A 19,531-nucleotide genomic window follows, 5' to 3' on the forward strand; every position below is an offset into this window, starting at 1 on the left:
GATACGGGCTTAAAGCGGGCTTATTATGCATTGAAGATTGAGGTTGAAGATTCAGGATTGAAATTTCACCAAGGAAATTGATTGGTCCATTATCTTATGCATAAGGAAATTGACCAATCAAATTCCTTAGGCTAATATTACATTTGTCGTACGACAAACATTTTAAGCATACTGATTGGCTGCAAAATAGAAAATTTCTTGATTCCCTAGAAATTAGCCAATCAATGCGCTTAAAAAGTTTGTCGTACGACAAATGTAATATCGGCCTCATCCTTATGATTTTGCGCTTATGCAAAAGCTATGTTCGAGCCCTATGCGTTTAACCTTGAAATCCTCTTGCGACAAAAATGCAGTATCAGGGATACCAACGTCGAAAAAATTAATTACGCATGTATGCACGTACGCATACGTTGCTTGCGCGCGCAGAACGTCATCATGGCAAATTGTTGTCGCTAGTTACGCTAGTTACTCTTCAGTTTACAATTGTCGAAGCCCCGAAGCCGTGTCCGCGTAGCTCGATATTACAATGGAACGTGATCATTAATTAATTACCGATCGTGATTGTAGAGAGATACGTGCGTAATGTGGCGCGAGCTTTGGTCACGCGCCCTTCTGACGTCCGCAATCGGCGGTTGCTCGATTCTCGGCGATTACGGACTCAGGTACGGCAAGAACGAGTCGGAGCGCGCGGTGTTTGACAATATGACGCATGCGACGGTGGGCGGTCTCACGTGGACGTTGATCGTTGTCCTGTCACATAAGCCACTCGTTCGCAGTCTCAGCAGTATATTTTCCTGCTTCTTGCTGGCGTCCTTTATCGATCTGGATCATTTTATTGCGGCGCACAGTTGGCACATTCATGTGAGTAATAGATACAAAAATCAGGACAGCTCTATTTTTTTTTTTTTTTTTGACACTGCATACTCATCTTGTATCAGTTTTCGCAGAAATTATTTCTCGCTTACAATTCTAGTATTTATTTCGCCCCGATTATCGCGAGAGTTAGTCCAAATTTCTCGTAATTCTCGTGTTATACAAGAATGTGTTGTTCAATTTATAATACTATCAAATTTAAGAATGACAAATCAATTATTTAATGAGTATTTTAATAGGCTTGTTAATAGCTAGTGATAAAAAAATTATTTTATGTTTTTTCTATATTCGATATATATAATATATGCTTTAATATCTCATGTTTATATTCAATTTATCATAGAAACTAATGCTCGATGACGTCATGATAGCCATATTTGGTGTAGAATCATGGAACTTTAGAATCGGACCGGTCCTAACCAAATCCGAATTCGGAATCGGAACGTGGTCTTCCCGTCCGTTCAGTTTACAGTTCGCGTAGTTATTTATGGCGTTGGGGTCGGGATGCTTGTGATGCAAATATAATCGCGATCGAGATCATCGTAAATGTTAAAATAATAGTCAGTGGATCATTGTGATTAATGCTGCGATCGCTATTAGTCATAATTATATCATGGTACGATATTACGATCGTGAAAATCGTTTGTCTCGTCACATCTGAGTTATAATTTTGATTAACCAAGAATAAATATGTCGCCTGCAAGTAAACGCGTAATATTCCGCGGAGTATCGTGAAAACTATCGGGAATACCAAAAAGAATCGGGCGATTATCGTATTACACACGGATATTAGATATATCGCGTCGGTAGTGAGAAAATTCCGATAAGACGACAATTCCGTCAAGTTAACTCCGCGCGATCGTAGCTGCAGGTATTGTATTAAACGTATTAATAAGATTACATGGAATAAATATTGATAGCAATTAAGCGTGTAGTATCTGAAGTATCAAGAAAACTATCGGGTCATTATCATATCATGCACAGAAAATAAATATTGCATCAATATTACAAACGCGTGATAGTTTTGTCAAATGAACTCCGTGCGACTGTAGGTTGAAATATTATCGAACGATTTAAAAAATTATTGACGAATTTAATCTCTGAAAATAAATATTGCCCACAAGTATAAACGTACAATATTAATGCTAACGTGTTACTAGTTTTTATATAGAATTATTTGTGGATTTAATTCTGAATATATATATATATATATATATATATATATATATATATCAATTATTCTTTTTTATTTCTATTAATTAATATAAAAAGTTATATGATATATGTAGAGTATTCTTGCTCTTCCTAATTATATTATTGAAACTATGTGCGCAAATGAAATCAGAAATATTAAATAATCATTAAAAAAATAAAATAAGTATGATTTTTTAAATTAGGAACGATATATAAATGTAACAAAAAAAAAAAGAAAAAAAAGTAAATTATAAAAATTTATGGAATTATCTCAATTAAATTATTTCATATCGTTTGTTGCGAATCATTACTACATATTTATATGGCTCTTTATTTACATAAATAAGTAGCTCTTTTCCGCATATCTCTCTATTTCTACATTTTTTCTATTCTTAATTCCATCTTATTTTTTTTTTTAGGATGCCACGCATTTGCAGAAGCGGCCGTTCTTGCACTGTACCACAGTTCCTATTATTCTGTGGGTACTTTTTATTTCCCTATCCAAGATTTTCCATTCTCCTATATTGGAACACACTTCCTGGGTGATACTGGCTTCCTTCCTGAGTCATCACATTCGAGATGGTACCAGAAGAGGTTTGTGGTTCTATCCCTTCGGATCTACCCGTCCTATTCCCTACTACCTATACGTGAGTCTTTGCATGTTCCTTCCTTACATATTATACTGGCTCATGAGTCTGCATAAATTTGCGCAAAAAAGTAACGGCAATATCACTCTCATCGATGCATGAGACTTGCTATATAATATTGTATCCAACGAGTACAAACAAAAACCTAATATTCTTTTAAAACTATATATAGGAGAATTATCGATTAATTATCGCTTAAATTAGGCGGAAAACGCGAAAATTTTAGGCTTTTTGGAAAAAATAGATATTACAATTTTTTTCAGGATTAATATAAAATGATATTTATTTTAATAGAATTTAATTTTAACTTTAATCACATACAAAATTTAATTTAACATTAAAAATAACAAAAAAATTCAATTATAGATCACAATTCTTTACAATTGTTTTATTCACTTATTCCGATACGGATAGTTAATAATTTTTATTATATATATATAAGTTGTAATTTTTTATTTTTTTCATATAAAATGTAAGAAAAACGTAAAAATGTAATTTTTATATACCATAGTAAATAATAATTATTTTACTATGTCTATTACATTATTTTTCTATGGAACAAAAATATTGAAAATTTTACAAATTACATATAACATTATGAAAGTCTTTTCTATCTGTTTTAATAAAACAAAGGAAAAAGATTGTATAATCTACAACTGTATAATTTTTTTATAATTTTCAATATTAAATTGTCTACTTGTATGTGATTAGATTTAAAATTAAGATTTTATTCTATAATATAATTTGATGTACATAGTATATATTCAAAATATAATTGTTATTAGGAATTGTATAGAATTTTTTAATATCTTTTTAATATCTTTATACAACAAATATTATATTTGTAATGTATACGTAATGTATTTTGAGTTAAAAATATCTCATTATTTTATACACAACTGTATATAAGATTAAATGCGATTTTTAAGTGTGATATTTGACAATAATGACAATAATATATAATGACAACAAAACGATGGGTTACATTGTCGCTCGCGTGAGCGAAAAAGAAAGTCGGAATAAAATTTTTGTAAGTGGATGTGGATGGACAATTCAGGTGTAACATATCCACGTGTGCACAGCATATATAGAAACGTGTGTAATATTGTATTTACACCTAAGTTTTTGCAGCTGTGTACATATTGTAGTTTATGGACGAGTCCCACGTGCATTTGTTTTCTATGCCTGCATATTCACCGTCCATTTTTTTATGCGGGCTATTCACCTATTTATAGATATTTCCCTAACTTCTTTAGGAATACAATTTTGTAATCAATAATGTATATGTATACTACATAGTTTCATCTACAGTGGTTTTATGCATACAGTGGTATTTAATGCATATTAAATTGAAATAATAATTACAAGTGCAGTTACAAATCTTATATTTTTATTCTTGTGATAAATAAATCGTGATAAATTTTTATATATTTTAAAAAATAAACCATGCCTATTATTACTCAAAATTACTCCGTAGCCTGTTCTATAACTGCAATTGTAATTAAATTTTTATCGTCACATACACCCAATTTTTTATACTACTTTCAATATCTTATATAATTGATAGTGAAAAGTAAAATACCCGTTAATATTGATATTTGTGAGAATCAATATAATGACTAGAAATATCGATTATCGACAAATCAACAATCATCTGTCAAGTTTAAAAATTTGCGTTAACAAAACTTTAATATTCTTAAACGATATCGGTATCTGCGATATTCATTTTTCACACCTTCGTTTACATAAATAATTAACGATACTTATTGTCGCGTATATCGATAATTACCTTGTGATTTTTGAATTAGAATTATCGCTATTTAGCTAATGAGAATAGAATTCCTTATCTTATGCAACTGAGCATTCTTGCCCACCTGACGCGGCTCTGTAGGTGAGAGAACGATCGAGGCAGCCCGCGTGCGAGACGTCACACGCGCGGTATACAAGCTCGTGTTCGCGGCCGCGATCTGGAGGGGCTTATCAGCATTCGGCATTGCTTAGCTGGCACTGCCGCTTTGCTTTACCTCACTCTCGACGGTCTCGCTTAGTACTCGGTTAACTAGCCGGCCATTCCGCACCTGTTGAATGTTGTACGGTGCAAATCGTCGATCGATCGCGCCGATCGAAAACCTGAAAATTGATACGCGTTCCCTGCGTGCGTTTCCCTCCTTTTTCTCTTACTCCTTTTTATGGAGGGGGGGAGGGAGGGGGAGCAAAAGGGAATCCCGATCACAGTTCCACTTTTCATCAACGCTCAGAGATTAATAATTATCGCGCTGGATCTTCCCGCGAATATGTCGTGCGAGAACCAGGACCGCGAATACCCCGATGAGATGTTTCAATATTTTGGAGTACGCGGTATCACCGCGTTTCTATAGATACGCGGAACGATCGTGATAACACGGGCTGATATCGATCTTCGATATCTTGAGCAAGTGCGACATCTTAAACAAACGATATCGTGTGTGCGCAAGGTATGACAAGACGACGTTCGCGGATTCAACTGGTTGATTCATACTCACGATGGTAAGTACATATTAGTTTCTCCCACTTTCCATGTTTACATATCTTTCGAATAATCCCGAGGTCGATTGTACGGTCCCTGACCGCAAATCTCGTAATTCGCGAATATGCGCATGGAGAGAATCACGTGTTTCCTTTTTTTCCGCTGAAATTCCTAGTCGCGTTTTGTCTCGTCTTTGACAAAGTTATCCGAGTTATCTCGAATATCATAAATGGTGCAAATTATTTTATCGGTCATTTGTGTGACGTTATTAAAATATTTACGTATTCGGCCGTATAAGACCTATGACAAAGCTGGTATTATTTAGTCAATTTATTGTTAGTGTATCTTCATAAGCTTCCATATTTGGCAATCGTAAATAGTGAAATATAAATTTTATCTTTGTGTGGAAGATAACAATTGCACAAGATATATATATATATATACATATATTTAATGAGTTACATTGTAATTTTTCATTGTTATGTTCATCTAATTATAATGACTATTTGCAGAAAAAAAACGCTTCTGACTTAGAAAAATTATATTACAATAATTGTAGAGTATTTATTTATTAATATTAATATAATTTTATACAAAGAAAATTTATATATAAAAATAAATATATATAATAATTCATTCTCTCTTCAAAATCTGTCGGTTTGAGTGTAATAAGAACGTGTAAATTGATTTTATCTATAGAACTGTCAATAATTTCATATCGATGAGTAACATTGATAGTCGATAACATGACAAGAATGTCCATATAGACAAATTTTTAGTTACATAGACAAGAATGGGGAAACTAGAAAAAAATATTTAAAACTCATACGACATACTCGTTTTCTCTTAGATTGCTCTTTGATTTTCCACCTGAAAATAAAATAGATATATTTACAGATTCCAGTAGATTTCTCATCGTAATTGATCATGTCCGTTCACAGACCTCGTTAGAGATGCAACTATGCGCACGCAAGGTCGAATGCAAACAAGTCGATGAGATGCATGAGATAGATACTCAAGAGATAAATTCTGATTAGAGATACGATCGTGTCACAATAATGATACAAAAAAAGGCGTTTTAATTTGCCATTCCTGATACTAGCAATCGCATATCACATTGATATTGAAAATAAATGCAGTTTACGAAATCTTTCAAGGAAGCGCGGATATCAATCGTGCATGACGTACAAATTCTTTTCGCAATCTTGCATTTCCGTTTCCGATATCCTTGCCATTTATAATCTTCGCTTCATCGTTTTAATTAATGCATGCTTGATGAAATCGCGATAAAATGTATCACAGACTTTATCACGAGAACAGATAGATAACTAATCTGTTTCCATATTAATAAATAATTTTCTGCGCTTGCGTTTTATTTGTATATATATATATATTTTTTTTTTCATTTTTTTTTATTTTTTTATCTTATATAATTAAAAACAGTGATTGCAAACTCTTTTTTCTAGGAAACTCTCGAAGATTTGACGCTATATTTTTATATTGCATGCGGTGTCGCTGGCGGTGCGCTTATCTTACTTTTTATTTTGATGATCGTCCTATTCGTAAAAGTAAATCGATTAGCTGGGGATGGGTGAGTATTATTTCTGCTTTGTCAATCGATGGAATTTGTTGGATAAAAAAGTATTTTAATGAATAGACAGTCATATTGAATCAATCTATAATTAGGTGTAAATTTAATGACTAACATTTACATTCCAATCCGTCAATTATAATATTTTATATTTGCGGTGAAAGCGCGTTTGGTAGGTAAGAATGACGTGTGTGTCTCCGCACTTGCGTGACGCGTTACAAAATTTCCGTAGCTAAATCATACCACACATAGCTAAATACATATTACTTAAATAAATACTTATTTCACTAGATTGTTACATGCGAAATGTCAGGTTTCGAAAGCCTTCATATCGTAAAACATTTTCGTAAAACGAACGTTTTCGTAATTTGTTTGGTAATCGATTGTTAACATATATTCTTGCGACATTTGTCTTGTAACATACAATTCAGTAAAATTTAGATAATCAGAAAATTTAATCATAATTTTGATCGTTTATTTTGCAAAGTTTATAACTAAAATTATTTCTAAATCTGTATTTCGACGTAATTATATGATTGTTCCTCTCATTTATCGATGCTCTTAAGCGACGAAAGGGAAATGAAAAAGTATATAATACATATAGATAGCGGTGATAGATATTTTAATATTTCTATTGTAATAATAAAACTCGAATATTCAAGTTTGGTTTGTGACGTACCGTCGACGGAATCGTTGATAGCATATCTTTATTACCGCGATTATTTAGCTTATCTAATCCAAGAATGTAGAGCAGTAATGATCAAAAAATGCTTTTATTCGTGAGTAATTACTTAGTTATTTGTCCTTAGTATAGAAATTAAAATATCTCCAAACTTTTTTTCCAGGCTTTTTTCAGATTTTTTTTTTTTTTGCTATATGAAATCTGAAAAATTCTTTTTGGCCCACCTTTTTGTTTTGCAATTTCTTCGGCAAGCGTTCATTAACATCATTCAATGATTAATCCTTATTTCTATGTCTTTCGCGAATGTATTTCATATCCACGAAATGTTTTGATTGTAATTTATATTTTAGGATTGATTTAAATTTAAACAGATGTTGAAATGATCATTTTTATCAAATCCTTATCCCTTTTATTATAATATAAATTTGATCGTAAAGATTGTGAAGTTGAAAACTGATTTAGGTCCAATCAACTAAACAGGCAGACGAACATGATGGCGGATTTTTGTTATACCAATCCTACAATTGTGCCAGGAGAATTACTCTCTCGCCGTGGCTTTTCCATGTATAGCGGAGCCGATAACTTCGATGAGGATCTCGGCAAGAACAAAAACGTTCATTATGGGACTTACAACGAAGCTCGATCGAAATTCTGATATATCAAAATCGAAATAATCAACCATATTAAGTGATTAATCGAGTCATTAGTGTATTTATTTACGTCAATTAATCGATTATTGATTAAATCAAATGGAGATTAAGTAAATCTTAGCTTAGTTTTTAGTTATTTCTAATTATTACTAATTTCCCTTAATGTGCATATTTCGTCATATAGCTTATTGCGAAATTACGTGTTCAAGTTTAATTTTTCTTAGTGACTTTATATAAATATTAAATATCTGTTATATATATAGAAGTAAAAATTAAGTTTATTGCGATAATATTTCTTATATAGTCCCCGAAATATGTTGAAAACATTGACAGTATTTCACTGTGGCATAAGGTTACATCCAAAGTTAGAGTTTGATAGATAAATATTTATTAAGAATTCTTATTTTGATTGATGTCTATCTACTTTATCGGTCATTCGAATCGCCGACAAAGCTGAACGTTTACTGGAAAATATCCAGATGTCTCCATATATTGTATTTTCGCACACACGGTATTCTGAAAAATTATCGCATTAATTTTTTCAAGACTGGAATTAATTCTGAAGAATTCTTTATCGTGCATAATTCTGACATCATTTTGCAATAAATAAAAAAAATGCTGGAATGCTTTATAAAATGTGTCCTAGCCGACTTTGATAGATTTTGTAATAGATAATAATTTTCCTATTGTGAAGATTTAGCCAATACAAAATTATGATAATATAATATAATTGATATATAATTAAAATGCAGTACCAAAGAGATAACCCTCTGTGCTTTAAATCTATAAATATATCGTGTATACTGGAAAATAATTAATCACACTCTTATTAGGTTTTATACCTTTATTAAGTTGACATTTTAGCAGATATTTTCATGAGTTTAGTTTTTATAATATTTATTATAGTATTGGTAATATAAATAATACGAATATATTATATGATAAAAAAATATTTCTTCCTGAATTAAATTTAATATAGACTCGAAGAGACGATCAAACTTCTATGCGAATTAAATCTAATTATTAAATTGTAAATAAAAATCTAAGAGACTTTTTATTTATGAAACATATTCAGAAATATGTAATATATGCACTTACGGTATAAATAATTATTTTTCAGTCTACATGTTAAACACATTATTCTTGTATGTTTCGTATTGTTCTAGTTGTTATTAATTTAAATATATATAAATATATATTAAATATGTGTGTATTTTGTGCCATGTGTGTTTTACTGAAGAGAAAAGAAAATTCTATTCTATCCAGTTAACATACTGTACCATAAAAATCTAGCAACTAAAAATTGATATTAAAATGTTTCATTATAGCATCATGAGAGAACAATTAGTTATAAATTCTCGTAAAATCTTGAATAAATTCTATCGTGTCTTTAAATGTTGTAATTAAAATCAATTTTTAACGCAACGCAACAGGTGTTACGATATTATTTAAAATGTTGTAAAAACAGCTATGTAAGAGATGGATATATAAAAATATCTATAAATTGATATTGATATATTTAAAGGTACAAATATTACGTTTCTTCGGAATCGAATATAGTATCGATTCAGATTCGGTACTCATCGATAGTAATGCCAATACCAGATATAAGACTTGGCGTTCCTACTTTCGTGTGTTGAAAGTGACGGTACTTACAATTAGTCGCCGTTTCCGTTCCGGAAGTGACGATGAAATCGCGCGCGGAAATGGCAACGGTGTAGCGGCGGCCGGTGCCGATAGTATGTAGGCAATGGCACGGGGATAGGCCGTAATTGGTATAAAATCATCGAGCAAACACATCGGACAAGACAGCCCGGGATTGTGGGCGGCATTGCGTGCCGTCGTCCTGGTTACCGCGGAGGCGATTCCGCTAAAGCGGTCCCTTCGTCCCCGATTGCGCGCAAGTTCGCCGCCGATACAAACCTGCGTTCACGCGCGCGTGTATATGCGCGTGTATGTATCCTACCGGCACCCTTGCCAACGCTCCGCCCTTGCCTTTCCACGGTTACACGCCAAATTTATCGCCACCAGCAACGTCAAGGATCACCACCGATCAGAGGTGATCTTCGTCCCGCGGAAAATCATCGATGAAATTATGATTTTCTAGCAAAATTTAGAATTTTTTGATGTTGTTTACTTATGACGATTAATATTTTGATATTTTTATAAATTAACTTTTGATATGGGATGGATAATTTGTAAAATTTGTGAAAATAGAAAAAAGTTATTACTATTAAGTTAGATAAAATATTTGTAATAAAACTTAATTTACAGTGATCTGTCCGTTCTATTTTATTTGTAATTATTTTTTATTTTTTTATTTTTTTTCTTGTATACAGATACGTTATAGCCCCCGGATTCTTCTGGGCCAAATCTAAACTCATTTCATTTTATGTGCAAAAACTGCGGTTTATGCTACAGCCCCATAAATCTCCGTAATCCGCATCTTAATGATAAGTAAATACTACACCCTACGATACAAATGTTTCTATAGCGCACGCAACCTGTCAAGTGTTTAGTTAAAATCTCCCTGTCCCACAAATCCGCATTTATATCCTTAATCGCCGGAGATAATAGTCACTTCCGCGGTACCTACATATGTTATTTTTCTGAAAATATCATGCGTAATATTATTTGTTACCGTTACAGTGGGAGGAAAAAAATCAATTTATCACGTGTGGGAATAAATCAATAGAATGGAATAAACATTTTCAATATTAAAAATATTAAAAATTTCGATAATAGATTAATGAAATTTTAATAATTTATTTCTAATTTTTTTTTAGATGTATGTTGTAATAAAAATAAGAAATTAAGAAAAGAAATTATAAATAAATGAATAATTGTGCGGAAAGAAGTTTGTATATAATTAGAAAAATATGGCTTGCGCAATCGTTCTTTGCTGATTATGCACGGCCTCATTACTTTTCTTTTGTGTGTGTGTGTGTGTGTGTGTGTGTGTGTGTGTGTGTGTGTGTGTGTGTGTGTGTGTGTGTGTGTGTGTGTGTGTGTGTGTGTGTGTGTGTGTGTGTGTGTGTGTGTGTGTGTGTGTGACCCAGCTCTCTTACACAATACTCGCACGTTTTACGGTAGAGTAGACGCGCAGCGCGGAGACGTGTATAAAAGTTTAAGCCTCCCTTTCAGGTCTCATATTTTTACGAGCGACCCGCGCGAGAAGAAACAAAACCACTTGCTGTGGCACGGCAATTATCCACAGTCTACACTATTCGAATCGGCCTATTCACACTCCTCTCTGCGAGCCGACTTTTCGGTATATTATGCTATTTTCGCGCCCTATAAATGCACGCAAACATTTTAACTTGCGATGACAATGTTGCGTGATAAATATCGATCTTTCCTTCGTACTTCTAGTAATATCGAACGGATGGATAAGCGATTGAGATTCAAATCTTAATGAGATTTTATAAAAAATTTACGGGATATTATTATTTTATATTGATTTATGTACAAAATATGTAACATCAATTTCGAAAGATAACGTTACTTGATTTGCAACACGTCGTCAATATATATATATATACATTGATAATAATAACTAATTCTTGCGCGTGATTCTGCCGATACTTCTCGTCCTTGTCAGGATACGTATGAACGAGCGAACAGAAGGATATATAATATATCAATCACGATATGAGAGTGTATAATGAGAATGTTGGAGACGGAATAGAGTCCGAGTAGGCATCCTGTGAGGGATGCTATTATTGGTCGCGTGCGACGACGTGTCGTGGAGCCGCGTGCGGCTCGTTAAATTCTTCGGCCGATGAAAGGGACGCGACCATGATTCTGTAAAATCGGACGATCACACGTTACAGAAGGTACCGATTGTCGAATATCGCCCGCGGCGTCGACTTGGGACACGTGCGGTTGTGTCTGAAATTTTTCAGGTCACAACCTCCAATCAATGATATAGATATAAAGCCAAAAGCTTTTAGAACGTATGTCACATTAAAAGTTTTTGTGATTTCTTGAGCGGATCCCACTTATGATATTATAGTGATGGAGAAAAAAATATTGTATAATTAAAGAACCTCCAAGTTTAGATCCTAAACTTTCTTCGTTATATCGTTTAAAAGAATGAAATTGATGTGTGGGAGAATATGTCGTTCGTAATGGAGTAAATCGACTTTGGGAAAGTTAACGATTCCTAGGAAATCTGCTCTACTGTGCGTTTGCTTTAATTGAGCGAGAAGGAAGGGAGAGGGGTGGGGGGGGGGGAGAGCTGAATAACGATTATAAAATGGCACGTGTCTGTTTCCAAAGACGTAAAGGGACCTCATGCCGACAAGCACACGACCGCCGAAAGCTAACCGACGGAGAATCATGCGAAGTACAATTAATTTATTGTTTGTGCCAGCCGAGTGACAATCGGGGTTACGCGGTAAAAAAAAGCGGGATCGCTGCCTCGTCGTGTTTGTGGCACAGGGGATCCCCGTTGGATCGCATCCAACCGGACTGTTTTTGTGAATGTGATCCCGCTCTTAATCTAACGGTGAGAATCTCACGAAACTGAATTACCTGAAATCTTCATTATCGCTTTTCAATGCTTTTTCAAAAGAGTTGACATATCGTTTGTTCACACATATCTAACTGACTTATATTATCTTTTTCTATTACATAACATGAATATATTTTTACTGTTATATATATAATATTATCTTAATTAATCTTTAGAATTTAGTTTTGATTCTATAATACATATATAAAATTATAAAAAATTTTTCTTTAGCTATTTTTTTTCTAACCGAGACATTTTTTGAAAGTTGAAGAATTTTTTTACTCGGTAGTATTCCAGCGTGTTTATTTGCTCCATCGCATAACTCTGTGATTTAACCTGATCTCAAAAGTCAACAATCTGATTTTAGTAATCTTTAAATGCATTGTTATTCCGGTAAGCATGTATCACTTGGAAAATATCCCAAAATCCTGCCTATAGGATTTATGAAATATTTTTGACAGGTATTTTCAGATGTATCCGAGTTCGTGGTAAAAAGAACGAAATAAATTAGCTTTACAGATATCTTCATGCCAAGATTATTAGCATAAATAAACATAAATATTAAATTATATAAAGATAAATGTTTTCTTATGTCCCGTTTACCAAAGAACACCATTATCCTATTTAATCATTTTGTACAATACCGTGCAAAGAATTTTCGTTTTATCAATTTCTTTTTTATGAAATATTGCGCTGCATTAATATATTATTTTATATACGAAACTCTATGTTTTTGGAAAATGCTTTTAAAATGTAGAAGCAGGAATAAGGTTGCAGGTGGGGAAAATACTATATTTTGTCAGAGGAAAATATGATATATTTTTTTGTATATATAGGTTCGCAATGAGCGCTGGTTTTACATATTTACAGGACTTGACGCGGACACGCTTTGCCGTGATTCTCTCGCTACAAAATCTCACACACTTTACATATACTATATAAATAATCTGACTTGTGCCATGTGTGTATATAATCGGCGTCGAAATGGTTGAAACTTTTTCTTTAGTGATTTTCGGAGCGTGAGTCACTAAAAAAATATCGGATATTCATTTTGACGCCGATCCTATATGTGTATCGATTTATATATACGCAACCATCTACGAATCTTTCGTAATAAAATATCTCGCGACGATCAAAGAATATTGAGTCTTGCACTACTTATTTATATTTACAACGATCATATTAGACACTCGTTATTATTAAATAAGCATATAATATATAAATATAAATATAATGATACTAATTTTCCGATAAAAAGAACGCGTTTCTTTGGTCGATTGGCACAAGCACCGGTCAGTCTTCGCGAATCAATATAAATGCTATTATATACATTTTATGTGTATTTTTGTATGTATCTTAATTTTATATATATCATTATATAGGACAATTTTTTATACGTACACATAGTATTTACATTGTTACGTTCGAGAAGAAAGATCTCGCATTAATAGTATATATATGTACAGCAACAATGCCAGTAACTTCACATCAGCATATTTTTTAACATTAGAACAGCTTGTTTTAACACTCCAGATTGAAAAGTTGAAAGCATAAAAATAATCTATTTTACATTTATTAAACTTATGGATATTTAATATATTTAATATATATGTTTCACATATAAATATATATATATATATATATATATATATATATATATATATATATATACAAATATAAAATTCAACGTATTGTGCAAAAAATGTTGAATATACATATTAAAATTTATTTAAAGTTTCTAATGATTTTTTATATGAAATTCTTATATTTGATTTTATGATATTTTTAATGCCAACAAGCATAAGAAGCCTGTAAAAATTCAAATATTGTTTTGAAGTTTTTATCATACAAGTTATTTCAATCTGTCTCATACTTTCAACTTTTCATATATCATTCTTAAATTTAATTGTTTTTTAATATTATTTTTTAATATTAATTAATATGTGCCATCCAAGGGGTATTCCCCCGTTGAATTATTTTTCACAGAAAGTTTTCAGAAAACGCGTCCAGCGCGTGTAAAACATTCTTAATATCTTTTTATATAATGTTTGCAATGATCACTATTGGTTGTGAAATATACATACAGGGTGTCCCACCAAGAGTGGCCACTCTCTTTTATGGCTAATCCCTTTTATGTTTTAAGGTAAAAGAGATAGACCATAACAAATATATATCAAATTAAATGATTCAAACTGAACTCTATTGTGAGCATAGTAGTTGCTTATGAAAGCTATCTGTGTTAATGAACGGACAGGTATACATAATTTTTTTTTTTCTAACAATATGGATTTTTCGATACAATAAAAGTTGAAGCAATGTATAATATAATGTAAATATTTTACATATTATACGAGTTTTATCGACTTAAAGGATCTTCCTAGTTTGACATTCTGAAAATAAGGCGATTTTTGGGAATTCTTTAAAAAGAAAAGTATAAAACATTAATTCTAAACTTATTAAATAATATTTCAAGTATATCCTGAATTTTTTCAAACAAAAATATTTGTTTGTTTCGGAGTTATAGTAATCCAACAGAGTGTCTCAAAAAATAATTATTTGTGACGAACATGATTCCAGCCGTTATAGTCATCTGGAAAAAAAAAAAAAATCTTAATCTGAGTATGGTTATCCCGTGAACTAGAATAAAAAAAAATATTGAAAAATGATGGCAGCGTCTCAACAAAAAAAAAAAAAAAAAATTCATTTTTCACCAAAAATTTAGTTTTCTAAGTCGCAAAATTTGAATTTTGCAAATATCGATTTAATTTTAGTTGACACGATAATTACACTCATACAGATTAAGAATTTTTTTAGTTTTTTTATTTCAGATCACTATAATGGCTGGAATCATGTACTTTTTTTTTTTTACACCCTGGTTGGACTACTATAACTTCGAAACAAACAAATATTTTTGTTTGAAAAAAATTCAGGATATATTAAAAATGTTATTTAATAAACGTGCAAAATTTAGAATTAATATGTTTTATACTTTTCTCTAAAAAAATTCCCCAAAATCGCCTTTATTTTCAGAGTGTCAAACTAGAAACCGTTAAAATATCGTAGGTAACGTCTACTTTTTCATTTTCGGTCCTGCGATATGGCCAATTTCTGACTCGTGCGTTAGAGATTGATGTATATTATATGTTGTCATTCGATCATAATGTCGAGTCAGAAGTTGGCCATATCGCAGGGTTGAAAATGAAAAGGAGACGTCACCCGCGATATTTTAAACTGTGATAAAATTTGTATAATATAAAATATAAAATATAAAATATAATATAAAATAAAATATAAAATATTTACATTAAATCATACATCGTTGTATTGATTTAAGTTATAATATATCACAAATTAATAATTACTGTCACATCTCGAGATATGTGATACACATACGTATATAGAAATTTACAAGTTTCTTTACTAGCAATATTTTTTATGACGCATAAAGTCATCATCGATCAGAGTGTCATTTGCGCTAATTTTTGATACCACGATCATTCAATTAGCATATACGCGTTTAATATTGATTACGGCATTGAGGTAGCCATATTGTGATCATCCAAACTACATTATTTATTATTTGAAAAATGATATTAGGATCAGTTGCACTCTACATTATCGTTATTTATCGTATATTGCAATCGTATTGATCCTACCAAGTCTTCGTAATTTTTCAAATTGTCATGTTTAGATTTAGTTATTAAAAAAAAAGAAAAATAATAGATGTTATATTCATCATTATGTTTCTAATCTAATAGCATTTTTAACAGTATTTATCACAGCTGATAAAAAATATTGGAATCAAAGAGATTATTTCGATCGTTTCGGCATTTCAGTCGTTTCAGTTCGTTATTTTCAGTTGTATTTTACTTCTTGCGAGAATATGGGTAAAAGAAAAACATATGCCGCGATTATGAATAGGAACAGTTACATATTTCCCGAATCCTAGTCCATAAATAGAATTGGCCGTTTTGTCGCAACTTTTTTCCACCACGAACTTTATGAAGTATCTGTCAGCAATGAAAAATAATATCTTGAAATAATATCTTGTCATTCTTATCAAACACACTTCCTTGTTGATAATTTCCACATATATACGCAAAACTAAATTTATGAATAATAATGTTAAACTTTTAAAAACTGCATAACGAAGTAAATTTAATATCAAAAGATGAGAACTTATTTTTATTTTTGTAGTATTTGATTATTAATAACAATATTTGCCATCTCTCTGATGATACTTATCTTTTGCCATTGATTACGAATTACCTTTCAAGATTGAGACATTTTTTTCCTCCATCTTCCAGAGTCGTTTGTAGGGCGTGACGTAAGTGACGTGAGGTTCCGAAGCATTGTAAGAACCACTATTCGTCTGATGATCAGAATATTGCTCTTCATTGCATTCAGTCTCTGCGCAATGACGCTGTTGTTGTTGATGATGATGATGATGATGATGATGATGATGACGACGATGGTGATGATGATGCCCGCACGCGCCGTCGTCGCAAGCGGCGTCGAAATGCTACGTGCAAGGCACCTCGAATTGATGTCAGTGAACAAACTGATGATGTGTTTCATAATGAGGCTGATGATGCAATGGCGGAGTGCCGCTATTCACTGATACCGTTTGATGCGCGTGTAATTCCTGGGAAACAGTGCTAGGACTGTATTGTTGGGAATCAACGATGACGCTGGTGTAGCCGGTCGATGAAGTCTCCAGGTGATGGTGATGAGGGTGTTTCACCGTTGCATTACCATTGCTATGGTGAGGCTGACCACAAGAGTGACCTTGCTGGTAGCCTTCGTGATGTTGAAGCGTCGCGGCGTTGTAGCTTTCGTTGTTGTTGAAGCCACAGTTTGGGTACATGATAACACCACCTGCCTCGTTTAATGTTGTCGATGACGTCGAATCCGGCATGTGATGATGGTGATGCGATGAATGATATCCGGATGGTAGCAGAGAATTCGTCAAATGCACGTCCAGACCATCGGTGCTGCCGCAGGAACTTGAAGATGTTGAGTAAGGTCGTTTCTGCTGGCCGCTCTGGGGGCTGTGTTGTTGCTGCTGTTCGAGTGACGTCAAAGGGTTTGTTTGATGCAGCAGATGCTGAGGGTGCTGTCGTTTCTGCTGATTATTCTGCGGACTCTGTTGTTGGATAGTCAAGGAGGTGGCTTGGTGTAAAAGATGCTGATGATGCGCCTCATGTTGGTGTTGTAGAGTGTTTACGGGGTCTTGATGGAGATCTCGAAATTATAAGGAATATAATGATATCGGTTAGAATCGGATAAACTGTATAATATTTATTTATAATTATAACAATTTTATTGAAAAAATTGGTGAGCAAACAATAAGGGAAGATAAAATTGTGTGTCTAAATTTTTATTTTTATATTGTTACATTATTTTTACAGTTTTTATTTTTGAATTGTTCTTCATTTAGTCTTTTATTATTCTTATCTATAGTCTGAAATTTGGAAAAGAGAAATGTTGAGAAATTTAAATATGCCATTATCGAGTGCAAAATTAATTTTAGACTCACCATTATATTGATAGAACAAATCCGGACTATAGTAAGCGCTGTCCTCGTGAGTCGCACCGTTGATGCTGTGCGACGCGAACGGCGATGATGACAGATAATGATTCGTCGAGCCTGTCATATATTCTGAGTTGGGATAGCCAGAACTGTCGGCGTAATCGGTATCCGGTGGTTCCTTGGTTCTACCGCGGTAAGGAGGACTCGGACTGTGATTGTCCAAGTCATTTGTGCCAATCGTAGGTGTTGAGACGGGCGCGCTTGGTGGATTCCCGGGACTCGAGCACGACGACTTTTGCTCGCAATTCAGAATAAGGCCGGTACTTTCGGTGGCCGTCAACACATAATTGACAGAGACGATACAATGCGGTCGCGAGCTTCTTGAATTATGCACAATGGTCACGTATGACTGCATCCATACCCAGCCACCAGTTTTGGTCAGAAATCTGTAGTATCTTGTGGTGACTTGACCTTTGCGCAATACTGCCAACAAGGCAATGGTGATCGTTAGCAAGGTTTAATGATACTTTGTGTGTGTGTGTGTGATTATAATCCATAATATTATTTTTTTTTCGTTAATGTGTATATATATATACATATATATTACTACTGGATTTTGTTTTGTGCATTTCATTTTTATAAAATTTGTATTTGAAGCTAGTTTTAACATCTTTATTTTTAGCAATTATGCTAGGAAAAATAAGCAAAGAGGAAAAAATTGTTTGAATTTAAGGGAAAATTTTAATATATATAATTCAAGAAGAAAGATTATGTATACGATCTCTTGGGGAAAAAATATCTTTCAGACATCTATGATATCGCTCTCAAATTGCGAAAAAAAAAAAACGAGCAGGACAGACAGCGACGTCGCGCAATCCGTAGGCGCAGACATTAGCGGCATTATGTCAGGTTCCCTTCGAGTCGCGCTCGTGAAACTGCGAGTCTGTTCAAACAGTGATAGCAGTAACAGCCTCCTACCTCATCTCTCACCTTTCGCTGAATCTCCCTCACCTCTACTCTCTCTTGCTTTTACGCTCTCTCTCTCTCTCTCTCCCTCTCTCTTTCTCTCACGTACACACCCGCGCACGCACAGAGAAAGAGAGAGAGAGAGAGAGACGTATAGACACGCGCGCATGTCGGCGGTCTCCTCTTTTCGTCGGCGCACTGTGGCAGCATTATTCAATCAATAATGTACATCCCAGGTATACCACGTGTGCACATACTTAGAATAAGCGCGGGCGATGGCGTTTCGAGGGAGAAAAGGTGGAAAAGAATGGAAATGCATTGTAACTATGCGGCACGCGAGAAACGTGAGAAAAGATCAAAGAATATTTTGTAA

At 33.2% G+C, this 19,531-nt stretch overlaps 2 protein-coding genes across 5 annotated transcripts in view; one reads left to right on the forward strand and one right to left on the reverse strand.

Annotated features, from left to right (window-relative positions):
• The first annotated feature begins 399 nt into the window (after positions 1 to 399).
• On the forward strand, positions 400 to 8,053 carry LOC138939926 (transmembrane protein 267). Of its 2 annotated transcripts, XM_070308273.1 has the most exons (3): positions 400 to 861; positions 2,487 to 2,661; positions 7,956 to 8,053. In XM_070308273.1, exons 1-3 carry the CDS (start codon positions 583 to 585, stop codon positions 7,967 to 7,969), a joined length of 468 nt encoding a protein of 155 aa, XP_070164374.1. In that variant the 5' UTR covers positions 400 to 582; the 3' UTR covers positions 7,970 to 8,053. The 2 variants fall into 2 exon arrangements, with proteins under 2 accessions (XP_070164374.1, XP_070164373.1); XM_070308272.1 differs by lacking the exon at positions 7,956 to 8,053 and having other exon boundaries at positions 416 to 861; positions 2,487 to 3,071.
• A 7,937-nt stretch (positions 8,054 to 15,990) lies between these two features.
• Sim (single-minded) overlaps positions 15,991 to 19,531 on the reverse strand; it is a 38,484-nt gene continuing 34,943 nt past the window's right edge. For 2 of the 3 annotated variants that reach the window (XM_070308107.1, XM_070308106.1), the window contains exons 8-9: positions 18,199 to 18,675; positions 15,993 to 17,903 (exon numbers count right to left, since the gene is read on the reverse strand). In XM_070308107.1, coding sequence (XP_070164208.1) covers positions 17,209 to 17,903; positions 18,199 to 18,675 — 1,172 coding nt within the window. In that variant the 3' untranslated portion in view covers positions 15,993 to 17,208. Of the gene's footprint in view, positions 17,904 to 18,198; positions 18,676 to 19,531 lie in introns of all 3 variants that reach the window. The other variant, XM_070308109.1, reaches the window with a different exon arrangement.

The sequence above is a fragment of the Polyergus mexicanus genome, unplaced genomic scaffold (assembly GCF_030449975.1).
Source record: "Polyergus mexicanus isolate NDT 795.1 unplaced genomic scaffold, iyPolMexi1.0 SCAF_15, whole genome shotgun sequence".
Lineage (NCBI taxonomy): Eukaryota > Metazoa > Arthropoda > Insecta > Hymenoptera > Formicidae > Polyergus > Polyergus mexicanus.